At 44.0% G+C, this 13487-nt stretch overlaps 1 protein-coding gene across 1 annotated transcript; it reads right to left on the bottom strand.

Moving 5' to 3' along the window:
- Positions 1-4844: 4844 nt before the first annotated feature.
- Positions 4845-9615, bottom strand: LOC135313403 (prolactin-like). Its single transcript, XM_064455852.1, has 5 exons — positions 9585-9615; positions 8629-8780; positions 8410-8517; positions 6804-6983; positions 4845-5084 (listed from the first exon to the last, which is right to left on the bottom strand). Exons 1-5 carry the CDS (start codon positions 9613-9615, stop codon positions 4890-4892), a joined length of 666 nt encoding a protein of 221 aa, XP_064311922.1. The 3' UTR covers positions 4845-4889.
- Positions 9616-13487: the final 3872 nt, after the last annotated feature.

Below are 13487 nucleotides of genomic sequence, written 5' to 3'. Positions count from 1 at the left end.
TAAAACCAGCAACATATCACTTTGGCTTCAGATATACGATCTGGTGGATGACCTTGCAGCATCCTTGTAGGGTTTCTGTGTGAGGTATTTCCTATATGTGGCATTTTGAGACTACAGTTCCAGGCTATAGAATATAATGAAGGCCATTTGTTGGGATCCTGAGGCTGGGCAGGGTTCAGGTACCTCAAATTCCAAACCACAATTAAAAAAACCCAGCTTTTCAGAGGCCGTGAACAATGCAGATGCTTATACTCGCTGGGCACCTCACTGTTTAGTCTGGCAACTTGTCAATGCTAATGTAATACAGAATACAACAGGGAAAGGGAGAAAGGGCCAAGACTTGCTACTCATTTTGTTACCTGAGCTGCAGACTCCCGTGCCCTCAGGCTGTGCTGCTGACAGGGGATCTTGCTGCACATCTGATCAGCCTCAGGAGCAGGAGAGGTTTTTCCCATCCCACCTATTGGAGATCCTCCAGGTGGTTCTGAATGTGCATCTTGAAAGTCTGTTCTTAAGGTCAGGCACTCCAAGGAGCTCCTCTGATTCATAGTTAACAAGAAGGTGCTGATTTCTGATTCTAGGTCTGGCTCTTGGTCATTTAAAAGGTGTCACAAATGATGCAGATTATGCCAGGCTACATCAGGCACAGCCACGGTCACGTTTTATTGCACGTAGACAACAGTGAGACTGTGAACGTGAGAGGCCAGCTAGCTCCTCCACAGACCTCATATAACATTGCTAAAAGCTGGGTTTGCTGACCACACCTGTGCTAGCACTTAGACTTTGGTTGTACGCATTTACAGTATAAAATAACTTTCTAAAAGTTCTCTTGTTTTTATTGATTCTTTGCCAAACAGGAATTAATTTTATGATCTGCTTAGGAGAACAGGACTGCTTTAAGGCACAAAACTGCATTGCTAACTTCAGTGTCAGAACAATAGTACAATGGTCAAATGTCACTTCTGAGCTGCAGTAATACATCAGATTTGTTTTATCCGCTGTGATTTACTGGTACTGGCTTTTAAATACCAGTTGCCATCACTGTAGCCACACAGCTCCTCTGACGAATATATGTTCCACAGTCAAAAGACTGACATAAATTAATTACATTCGCATGCTTCAGCACCCTCTTGCCAACAAGACTGTTACTGATTTTCACGAACTAGAAGGGAGTTAAAACCAATTTCTAGCAAGTTAGCTGTAAATTCAGTGCCCTAGAAAGGCCTGGGGAGAAATTAGGGCCCAATTAACTTGAGACTTAGTTTTGGACCATGGGGAGACCAAAAGGCCCCTGCAGAGACAGGTTCACAAGTGGACAGAATTGCCATTGACTGTAGAAGTCTTTAATGACCGTGCTTCTAAGTTATGTGCCTGGCGGCTGCTGCTGTACAAGACAAACCAAGGTACGTAAGCCTGGATCTGACATGCTTGCCAAGGACTTGCACCTAAATTAGCTGCCAGAAAAGAGCAAATCCCACTCCTTGGTTTCCTATCGATACTGGTTGTATTCCTAAGGAATAAAGCTGGGCATTGTGGATGGGGATGTCACAAGGCAGTGCCTCATCAGAGATCACAGAATCACGGAATGATAGGGGTTGGAAGGGGCCTCTGGAGATCATCTTGTCCAACCCCCCTGCTTGAGCAGGGATACCCAGAGCAGGGGGCACAGGAACGCATCCAGGTGGGTTTTGAATGTCTCCAGGGATCCTCCAGTACTCTCCCAAATGCACAGACATCTCACCTGTTATAAACATCCAGCCCTTGAGGAATTATTAAGTTTTTCCAAGTAATTTTTATTTTGCATGTCAACATTTGAATGTGGTATGAGGTAGCTGAAAGTTAATGCATATCGTTCAAAGGCATCTGTTTCCATTGGTTTTTGGTTTACTGTCATATGGTTTTAGATAAGAGCTAAACTACAAGTCCCTCTTATGACACCCATCACTTAATCTATCATGCAAACATCAGCATGTATCAGATTCAGCCTAAATTTGAGATATGCTATCAAAGCCATTTAGCACATTATGAAAGAAATGAATTTTCAGTCACTGAGCATCTCTGTCATATCCTTCATCATCCTGAAAAAACCAGAAAAGTTACAACAAGGGAATCTCTTCATGTACAAAAGAAACTTCCAATAACTGAAAAAATGAATTGGACTGTACAAATATGTCAATATTCTGGGGCTATCCTGCAATATTTCATGAAATAAGTCTGAAGAACAATGGAGATATTTTTAATTCTTAAATTTGTTTGGCTGACAAGGAAAGGTAACAGAAACTGAAATTACTCCATGGCATACCTGTAACATACGTGGTCACAGATTTTGCACCTGAGCCCAGCGCTGGACTGGGAGCCAACCCTGATTTTCTGATTTTCCTTTAACTTGCAAACGATGCATTCTTAAACTCCAAATCATTTTATTGCAGTGCAAAATTTTACATTTTCAAATATCCCTAACTAGTTCTGCTGCTGTCATGGAGAGAAGTCCTGCAGGAGCTGAAGTATTCCCCTGTGTAGAAAGCAACCATCACCGGTGTTTCTGTTTGAGGCATTGGCCACAGAGAAAAACATGCCCTTTCCAGCCAACTGCTCAGTTGTTTTCTCAATCCAATGAGGAAGCAAGGTGATGTCAACATTATAGGAAGGCTCTTGTTTTACCAACATGCCTTGCTTCAGCCAAAGGCAAATCTTGAGATGTGACACTAATGAGTATGAATGACTGTGGGTAATACTTCGGTGCATTGCTGTCCCTTCTGTGGCACCCGCTTCCTCATTTTCTCTATTTTTGTGTTTCTCTGTAGCAAAATGTTCCCAGGGTTTTGCTCTTTGAAGGAGAGGAGAATAAATTTTATGATCTGCTCCATTTGCAACATGTTTTCCACCTGACCCTCGACCGCAATCCCTGGGGTGTCTTCCCAGCTGCGGAAGCTCTTAGTAGCCATTACGGCTGATTTCTGAGTCACCTCGCAACAGGGGCACTCCTATGGCAGCATGGGGTGCAGCACGGCAGCCCCGGCCGGGGGACCTGGGGGGTCTGGGGGACAGGAGGGGACACTGCCAGTCCCGGAGGGAGTGTCCTTCTGTCAGCCTCGTTCGGCCCAGTAACCCCTCCTGTGTCTGTCACCTTTCCTGTCTGGAGTAGGATGGCTGGTGCGGATCTGCTGGGCGCAACACCGTCTTTGCTGCAATCTAGAGGGATTGCACCCTAACACCATTTTTCTCCTTAATTAATGCACAGTTGCCCAGTTTCAGTGTTTCAGAGACAGGAATAATCCCTTGCTGGCACAACAGACACGCATCAGCATGCTGCTGTACTCGGGCTGCGGCCACACTAAGTGATGGGATAAATACTACAACCATTAATCACTACTACATCTTCTCTGACTGTGGACGGATGAAGGCAGAGTGGGCAAACCTCTCTGCTTCTCTCTAACCATTTGCTCAAAGGAGCTTTACTCTCTTTGGAACTGTGTTTTGTTTCGAGCCTTCAAAATTTGCACATGAATGCTGCTATTTCCTTATGTGCTTGTAGTATCTTACTGCTTAGGGAACTGCAGCTGGCAACTTCGGGGCAGGCACTCTATAGCCCCTTGCATTTCTACCATACCTGGCACAACAGGGACCAGATGTGAACTGTGAACACTCACCGCTTCTAGCTGAGAAAGTACGTCAGCTGTCTACTCGATAGTAAATATCTGAGGATATCGGCAGTTGCGGGGATGTAACTGAAAAGGTTCTTCCTCTGTTCTGCATAAATGTTTCTTTGAAACCTTTAACTGCTGAGTTTCCCAAGTCCAAATCCAGTATCATTATTAAATATTCATCAGCATTTTGCTCTCCATTCTTGGCAGCCTGAGTTCCAACAACTGTCAACGACCATCAAGATCAGGGGAGGCCAGAGAAGAGCATTCAGGGATGGAATGGTCAAGAATGTTAAAGATAAATCCATGTTGATTATAAATGCTCATTCAAATGGCTCCTTTAGGATCTGAAGGCAAAGATGTTTTGCTCTATGAGCAGCTATCAGCTCTGCACCACTGCTAGGAAAATGTGATTGCTATAAAATATCTAACAGCTTTCAGATTTTTATTTGCTGTGGAGTTTGTCATCATTACTGTAAAACCCAAGCCCTGGGTCAGCATGTGTTATGGGAAAGAGGCTTACATCAGCCCCCAACTGAAATGGTATTTGGACCAGAATTCTGACTTGCCTTTCATATAGAAACTTGTTCTTTAGGTGTTTCCACTGAAATCAGTGAAGCCATTACAGGTAATGGTTAAACACCTTTTTTTCAGGTATAAAAGAGCATTCAGAATGAATAAAAATGCCTGAAACTAGAACTTACGGGGCACATGTGAAGGCCCATAGAAATCAGTAAGAAGTCTAAGGTGAACATAAAAGCCTCCACAGGCCCTGCAGTTACACGAACTATATCAAGAGCAAAACCACACCTCGGTGTTAAGCAACGTTCCGCAGGTATGTATGTATGTAGAAATGGGGGAAACACATTTTTTTACATTAAAATATACTTTTTTTATAGTACATAGATGTACTTGTACCAAGGTTAAACAAACCGAATTTCACTTTCTACTATGTATGTAAGCTGTGTGTGAATCAGCCGTAATATAATCTGTCACAGTGTAATGTGCAGGGACATTTACTTATCTACTACTGGAATACTCCTTTTTATCTGGTGCATTAACCCACATACGCACATGATGCTTTATTTAATATTTCAGCTGCATAGGTCAACCGTGATTAGTAGCTGTCAATGAATTTCAAAACCACTTTCCTATTAAAATTACTGTAAGTCTGATAATTTATAAATTATATTTCTCCATCTTTATAAACAACATGCTGAGGACTACTTGTCAAGAGATTACAGCTCAACAACTATTTTTTGGCATAATCCTACATTTAAGAATTTTTAAGTAGCTTTGTACTTTATTGGAGTCTCTCCTGAAACAGTGAATAAAGTCGGAGTCACTCATCATGTTTGCTTCATTACTAATTGATAAACCAGTGGCTTCAGAAGATGCCATTCCATTTAATGAATTGCTGATGATCCCCATTGACTGCATCTGTATTGAAAACAGGAAAAGACGTACAAGTCATAACTACACATAAAACAAATCTTTAAAATACTTGTGCAGAAGCCAACAGAGGCGTCGCTATGTTGGGCTGTTCAACTCCAGACCTTTCATGTACATATTGGCGGTATGTGTAAAGCTCCCTTACAGAGAATCATGTTGCCTGTTTATCTTAATGGTGCCTCTACAGCCTAAAGACTAGCCTGAAATGATCTGATATACTAGTAGTGCAACAATACTGGAGTGTGACTCCATCTTAATTTAAGTTGAGGAACCCCTGTTTGGTAATCATTATTTCCTCTTGACCTTGAGATTTGTAGCCATTTGTTTTAATGAGTTTTGTCAAGGGAGGCTTCTAACGTGAGCACTCACAGTGCTGTTTAACCTGGTGAACTCTGAAGGCTGTTATCACCTCTCAGAGGTAGGAGCCTCACAACAAACTTAGAATTAGTCTGACAGAAGAACAGAGCTGCAAAGTAATGGGATGCATTTGCATTGATTGCTTCTTTTTTAAAATTAGATTTCTACTGTGTGGTATGTCCACAGTACAGAGAAGTCAAAACTCAAAGCTTTCCTTCCTAGTAATTCCTTCAAAGGTGTTTTAGAAAAATGAAATCAGGTTAATATACCAGAAGTGTGTAGCTAGTTTAGAGTTTGATGGCTTGCTTCAGTTACAGAATGAAGCAAACAAAGGTCAAGCTTTGAGGTTGAATACCTCTGAACTCAAGGGCCATTTTAACCCAGAATCGTGGCTGCACTTGGAAGATGGACTCTTTTGTAACTCTGAGTCACCATTTGTAACTCCAAACTCCATTTGTAACTCTGAGTCACCCTAATCAGGGCTGGGTACAACTCCTCCCATTCTAGTGGTGGTCATTTTATAACCTGTATTCCCCATCTGTGTTCATAATGCTGAAAGGTGATCTACTAGTGTAAGGTATCAGCTTATTATTCACTTTTTAGTAAGGCACTTGGGCAGTGTAGCCATTTCAGAGAACAGACACTCAGCCCTCATTTGCTTAGCCGAAACGACAAAGAAGTTTAGATATGAATGCATGAGAAATACAAAGATCAGGACTTCTAGCTAGTAATGAGAAGACAGAAATGGAAATAACAAAAAAAATGACATAAAAGAATTTATATATGATCTGCCAGAATTTTCCAATTTTAAAATTGTTTTGTGACTGGTATCTGACTTCAGCAATGCCACGGTTGCCTTGAAGAACTTATCCCAGCATAAAATTGTTGCCTTAGGAAGAAGCTCTTTGCAGCAGACAGCAGTCATACTTGAATTAGTTAGAGTGTAAATCCAAATAAAACTGAAAACAATAATTGAGTATTTGTCACAGTCTACCCACATCTCCTCTACTGCCTTAGAAAAGTCGAGTCATTACTGGCTCATAAATGGCCTTGTACTTGTGTCTTTCACATATTTCATATGAACATAATATTTTTCTACACATATCTAATGCCATCTATGTATCTGCCTATCCATTAAGTAAGTCACATCCTTTTGCTGAAAAATTGCTGGATCTGTAACAAAGACCACTGTTGCTTGATTAGAGCCTCTGTTAGCATTAAGGCTATAGCCCAAGTGAGATCAGACATTGCCTCGCTCCTACCCCCACCCCCACGCCCCCCCCGGCCAACCCCGAAAGTCACTCACGCCACACGTTTGGCATAAATAAAAACTACATTGAAAAATCTTACCTTTTCTGTTACTTTTTCAACTCCAGTCTTCAGCTCATGTACCATATTGCTGATTTGCTTAGCTTTGCTAAGGCTGTCATCAGGTAGCTCTTGATGGTGCTCAATATGCTGGTTAAAGTGGGAAAGCGGTTCCTTCCAAGCTTGCAAAAGTTTCAGTATCAAGTGAGTTAGTTCTTCTCTCTTATAAATTAAAATAGTAAAGATTGTCTCTGTTAGTTTGCAGCAAGTCATGTGAATGCTCAGACAGCCTCACTTTGAAATCTCAGCGGGATTAAGATTTACACCTGCAATTCAGTAGTTTCCAAATATTCAGAACTCAAGGGCCACTCTGCCTCTGGTTATTTGCTTAGATGTAAGCAACACCCAAAAGTTGTATTTGTCTTGTTTTCAGCTTTCTTAGACTCCTAAGCTCTGTAATACCTAAAACTGTGGAATACAGCATTAGCAAAACAGTGCCATTCCTGTCAAACTTACTTGGTACTGAAAAAGTTTTCAGGAACTCCTAGGTGTCTTGAGGACCCACAGAGCCTCACGCAGACATCTCTGTTTGCTGGCATGCAAGTGCAGGTGCTTCCTCACACCTGCTGTTGCTATAGCTGGGTTGGTTAGAGGTTTGCTGCAGACACACTTCCAAGCAGGTGCCTGGCGGTCAGGACAGTTGCTTCTCTAACAGAAACTCAATGGCTGTAAAACCTCTCTTGCAATATAAGTTCAGAAATACAGTTGATGGGTTAAAGCTTTCTAAAGCGGGCAGGGACTCATTTCCCAATTGCCCTTCAAGGGAGGAAGGTGTTTTTCTAAACATCTTGGGGGAAGCTCCTCACTCCATCACAACCAAAGAGCAGAACATTAACATTTGTCTCTGTTTGCCTCCTCCTGGAGGCAGAAGTTTCTCCCGCCACTGTATCCTCGACTTTACAGTCTCCTTTTTCTCTGCCTAAGGAAGCTCTTCCTGCTCTTCTCTAAACTAATAATGATTTTTTTCCTCTTTGTCATCACATCTGTCTAAAACAATTTGCTGTTCTTTTCTCCTTACCTAACTACCGATTCAGAGATAATGACTGTTATTTCTTTCCCCTGATTGCTTTTTGTACTTTCCAGTGGCACTGATTAATTTTACTTCTCTGTCACGTGCACAGTTTTCTAAGTTTCTGTTCCACAGAGACTGCCACAACAAAATCAAAAGGATGTCTGTCAGTCATTTGGATGAAGTACCACTGCGATACCTCTGGTATAGCTACTAAATATGACCTAAGCAGATGGAACCATATGGAGCTTTTTTAACAGAAAAATTCATCTGCAGTACCTCAGTGATGTGCACCTGTTTGGGGTCAAAACTTACCAACTTCTTCAGTTCCACTGTTGATGAAGCAATGGAGGCATAAAAACCTCTCTGCCTATCTCCAGCCTGACTGGGGTGGGGGACAACTGCAGTGGGGCGGGGGAGACACTTAGGGGCTCTGAGGAGATGGGGGGTATTTTCCTCTTTCTTCAGGCGGCGGGGGAGGAGGCGATGTGACTCGCGGAGCCCCCTCCAGACCCCCCAATCCCGCGGGGGCCCGCGATGCCCCCCTCCCGCCCCGTCCCGCCGGCCGTCCAGCCTTACCGGGATTTTTTGGGCGTATTCTTTGCCGTTGGGGGTCAGCATCCCCGACGTGTGGCACTTCCGAGCGGGCTTCCCCAGCTCGTTGTCACGGGGAGGAAAGTGTTTTTCCTATGGGGGAAGAACACCTGAAGAGACACCGAGAGCACCCCCCTCCCCGCCGCAGCCGCTCCGAGGGGGCGGGCGCCCGCTCCGCGGCGGCGGGGCCGACCGGGCACTCACCAGCTCGGCGTGGAGCGCCGTGGAGAGGCTGTGGATCCTGCCCGAGTGCCGGATCACCCGGTCGAAGAGATCGGCCACGGTCAGGAGGTGGCAGCCGGCGTCCCCCGGGGCACAGAGCAGCAGCGCCAGCAGCGCCAGAGCCACGGCGGCACCTGCGGAGAGCCCGGCGGCGTCGGGGGGCGCGGGGCGTCGGGGGCCGCCGGCCCTGGCCCTCTCCCCTCCCTCAACCTCTCCCTCTCCTCTTTTCTTCTCCTCCTCTTTCTTTCTTTCTTTCTTTCTTTCTTTCTTTCTTTCTTTCTTTCTTTCTTTCTTTCTTTCTTTCTTTCTTTCTTTCTTTCTTTCTTTCTTTCTTTCTTTCTTTCTTTCTTTCTTTCTTTCTTTCTTTCTTTCTTTCTTTCTTTCTTTCTTTCTTTCTTTCTTTCTTTCTTTCTTTCTTTCTTTCTTCTTTCTTTCTTTCTTTCTTTCTTTCTTTCTTCTTTCTTTCTTTCTTTCTTTCTTTCTTTCTTTCTTTCTTTCTTTCTTTCTTTCTTTCTTTCTTTCTTTCTTTCTTTCTTTCTTTCTTTCTTTCTTTCTTTCTTTCTTTCTTTCTTTCTTTCTTTCTTTCTTTCTTTCTTTCTTTCTTTCTTTCTTTCTTTCTTTCTTTCTTTCTTTCTTTCTTTCTTTCTTTCTTTCTTTCTTTCTTTCTTTCTTTCTTTCTTTCTTTCTTTCTTTCTTTCTTTCTTTCTTTCTTTCTTTCTTTCTTTCTTTCTTTCTTTCTTTCTTTCTTTCTTTCTTTCTTTCTTTCTTTCTTTCTTTCTTTCTTTCTTTCTTTCTTTCTTTCTTTCTTTCTTTCTTTCTTTCTTTCTTTCTTTCTTTCTTTCTTTCTCCCCTCTCCCCTCTCCCCTCTCCCCTCTCCCCTCTCCCTCTCCCCTCTCCCCTCTCCCCTCTCCCCTCTCCCCTCTCCCCTCTCCCCTCACCTGCTCGCCCCGCCGCCCGGGCGGGGGCCATGGCGAAGCGGAGCCCGCAACCCGGCGCGGAGCGACTGGCATCGGCTGGCGCCGGCGTTTCCCCCGCGTCCCCTATATATGCCGGGTGGGGATGTGCGTGGCGTGGGCTGGGGAGGGGAATCTCCCGGTCATGCCGGCCCCTCCCTGCCGTCCGCGGCCGGCGGCCGCCGTGAGCGACCCCCCCGGAGCGGGGCTCCCGGCTCGGCGGGCGGGCGGGAGCGTCCCCCGCACCGACGGGACAAGTCCCCGTGTCCCCCCGCCCGGCAACGCGCAGGGCGCGGCAGGGACGGGGTGCCGTGGGGCCAGGGCTGCCCCGTGTCGGTGTCAGAGCCCCCGCCGTGGGCGGAGGGGCGGCCCCTGCGCCCGAGGGCAAGCGGCGTGGCCGGGTCTCTCCCAGCACGTCCGCTGCCGTCGGAGGGGGAAAGGTGAGAACTGAGACCAGGCGAATGAACGAGTCTTGTCAGTGATTACGAGGGTGTGTACAAGGAGAGCAATGGGCAACAAGAGGGGTAGCAGAGAAGCCTGACCTGATGACATTCATCTCTCAACCGTCTCGTCTAATCACATGGTTAAGACCATATCCGATTTCCCTGCTCCCTAGCAGCTGGTCAGAGTAAGACCACTCCAGGTGTGACGGCTGGCGGCTGCATGCTTGGTGGTGCAAGGGTGCCCGAAGACGGTTGCTGATGCCCCATATAGCTAAAAGGTTAAGGGAGCAAAACAGCAAAGCACTCAGAGCAGGATCCCCAAAGGGGTGCAAGTCCTACAGATTCAGTTGCTGTCCTCAATTTATGGGTGAGATCCTCAGCAGCCCTGCAAGGCATATGAGGGAAGTTGAGATATTTGTCATGAGGCTTACAAGTGACATGTCACACTAGAAGCTGCTTCAAGCTGACCAACAGGGGAACCTGAGCACGGGGCCTTTCTGGTGTGTTTTCTGGGTTTTGGCATCCTACCTCTTGGATTTCATTGGGAACAGCTCAGGGTCTGGTAGAACTGGAATCAGGCACCTTCTCTGCCTGTGGGTATTCAAACCTGAGGTTGGCTGGGGGACTGCCGTAACTGGTGGCTCTTATGACATGGAGAACGAGTCAGCTTTGCCCTTCTTGCTGAAGTTTTTTCACTGCCAAGGGAGCAGTCTGCTTAGAAATGAGAAACATCTGACATGAAATTGACATCTTTCCTCTGTGACTACCCCAGCCACTATACTAGAGCCATGTATCTGTTTTCTAGCCCCTGAATCCTATTTTCTTTATGGAAAATTGAATGACCAAAGCTCCACCAGAATGATGAAGAATGTCCTTCTCCCCCACCTTTTAAGGACGGCTGGATGACTAGGACCCCTTCTTGAGATGGAAGACATGAGTTTGACTAGCTGTTGGCCAAAGAGGAAATGACATCGGTCACCTATAGTCTGTGTGGGTGCTAAAAAATAGGTAGAAAACAAGTAGAGGCAGCTACTTCTCCAGCCAAATCTTAAAAGTAATTGTCACCTGCCACTGCATTCTGAGTGAAGTCAAGTGGCATTTCCAAAGGATTCACATTTTGAAAATGAGAGTTTCTCCAAGGAGTTAGCTGTCAGTTTCTAGACTCTGAGTAGGTGTCTGCGTGGCTATTCACTGAAGTCCAAGGCCTGTCAAAGCGGACATATTTTGGGAGGTGCACAGATTCAAAACATCGAGAGGTGAAGACCTTTAGTGCTGAAAATGCCGGCAGAAGTCACTGCTAAGCAGGGACCCGTGTTTGCCTGCTTGTGCTCTCTGTCTGGGTTCTGTTGTCCTCGTTTGCATCTGTTTGAGGATTTGGATTTTTGTTAACAAGACAGATTTTTAAGTAGGAAAAAAAAAGGTTTAGATTTCCTTTCACCCAAAAGAAGATTGAAAAGATAGCACCACATGAAGGAATATTCAAATGTTTTTCTCACAAAATCTACATTGCCTTCATTCATACAGACAACTCAAAGGAAAGTTATTCCTTTCCGAGAGCTATCCATAAATCTTGCATCTTTCAAGGCAACTTGTCTCGCCATGATGTGCGCTGAGATAGCTACATTTGATTTAGTTAAATGAGTGCAATCTCTGAAATGAATTTACTTTTTTTTCTTGACAGGGTTGGACCAATATAAGCAAAGACTAGAAATCTCACTACTGAGCTAGTCCACATGCTTCTCAGCCTCTACAGCTTAGCCAGCCCTTCAAACCAGTACCTCTCTGAAGCCAACAGTCCAAACTCACTTCTCCAGAATTCCTCAAAGTCAGTTCTAAAGTTCGATAGCACCATGGGTCTGTAAGATAATTTTTATCCCTCATTTTTTGTAATATCTAAAATTAACTTCAAAAGCAGTTCATTAAGATGTGTCTAATGATCTAGACTATTCAGCAGAGGTTGTTCTCATTCTGTTACGTCTGCTTTACCTCTAACAAATAAAACAATGCGGTTAGTTTCAGTGGTTAGAACTGCTGAGCCATTTCTTGATGGGGATCACAGAGGAAGCCTTGGCAATAGCTCTGAGCTCTTTGGTAGCTGATAAAATACTTCTAGCTTGTGGTCCAACTGAAGGCTCGGAATATTAGTATTATTTCTGATAACTATCAGAAAATGAGCAATCATGCATATGACAGGATCTGAAAAACACTGTGGTGTGTATATGGGAAGTACGTAGATCAGTGACATTTTTATTGGCCAATAACCATTTTCTTCTGGTTTTCACATGCCTAGGAGAAATCCTGACGTATGCAAATCTTATCCTAGGAAAGGTGCCTTAAAATGTTAAGACAATTTTTGAGTTATGAAGGAGCAGTGAACTTGTGCTATGTAAAATGTAAATGACTTGCACAGCAAAAAATGCAGTACAACTTACAGGAAAGAATCCACAGTAAATTATGAAGATTTATTTAAGGATCCAGTTTCTAAAATGACTGATGTTTTCTTAACCAGTGTTATATCAACATTCAAATAATATTTTTTTTTTTTCCTGGCTCTTCACTGATATTTTAAGTTTGTAGATGACACCAATCCAGAAGAGGTCACTTGCATTTTAGAAATTAACGTGATCTTGAAAATTAGAGAAATGGCCTGAAGAAAGTAGGGTACAATTCAGTAAATAAAAATGCAAAGTACTGTACTTAGACAGAAACTTAGACTGCCCAAATACAGAATGAGGCAGCAGTTGCACAGAAAAGGATAACGACTTGCAAGAAATAACAAGCTGAAGTCAGTATTCTCTTACTCTTGCTTTGCATTGTTTATTTATTCAGTTGTTCTGCAATCTGGGATGTGTTCTTTGAAGAAGAATTCTTCTGCCATACCTTGCATTTGTCAGGCATCACTAGAATACTGTGGTTGGTGTTGGACATCCAGTTTTCAGGTGTGCAGAAGGTAGCAGCAAAGAGGAAGGGAATCAATTATTCAGCACATTCATTATGGATACAAGATATAATGGGATTAAACTGCAATAAGGGAGATTTAAATTAGACATTAGAAAGAACTTCTTAATGGTTAGGAGAGTTAAGGACTGGAACAGATTGCTCAGGGACACTGTGAAATCTACATCATTATCTAACTTTCTTATAAACTTTCCAACAGTTTTCAGACAGTCAGCAGTGGTGTTCATCCTGCTGTGGGCAGGAGGGTGAGTGGGCAACATCAGACCTCTCCCCCTTCCAGCCTGCCAAAGTTTTATAGTCAATTATAGTTTCATAGATCAACTGGAGTTCGTTAGGTGTTTGAAATCACTCCTAAATTTACATTACAAAGGAGTAAAAGCTGAAATTAAAAGGTTTGTTTCAACCAAAGTACTGTCCACAGGAATGTGCCTGCCTGGACGCGTTCCTGTGCCCCCTGCTCTAGGTGTCCCTGCTCAAGCAGGGGGGT

Source organism: Phalacrocorax carbo, chromosome 1, assembly GCF_963921805.1.
Source record: "Phalacrocorax carbo chromosome 1, bPhaCar2.1, whole genome shotgun sequence".
Classification (NCBI taxonomy): Eukaryota; Metazoa; Chordata; class Aves; order Suliformes; family Phalacrocoracidae; genus Phalacrocorax; species Phalacrocorax carbo.
The sequence above is the reverse complement of the archived record's forward strand: the minus strand, read 5'-3'. Positions and strand labels throughout refer to the sequence as shown.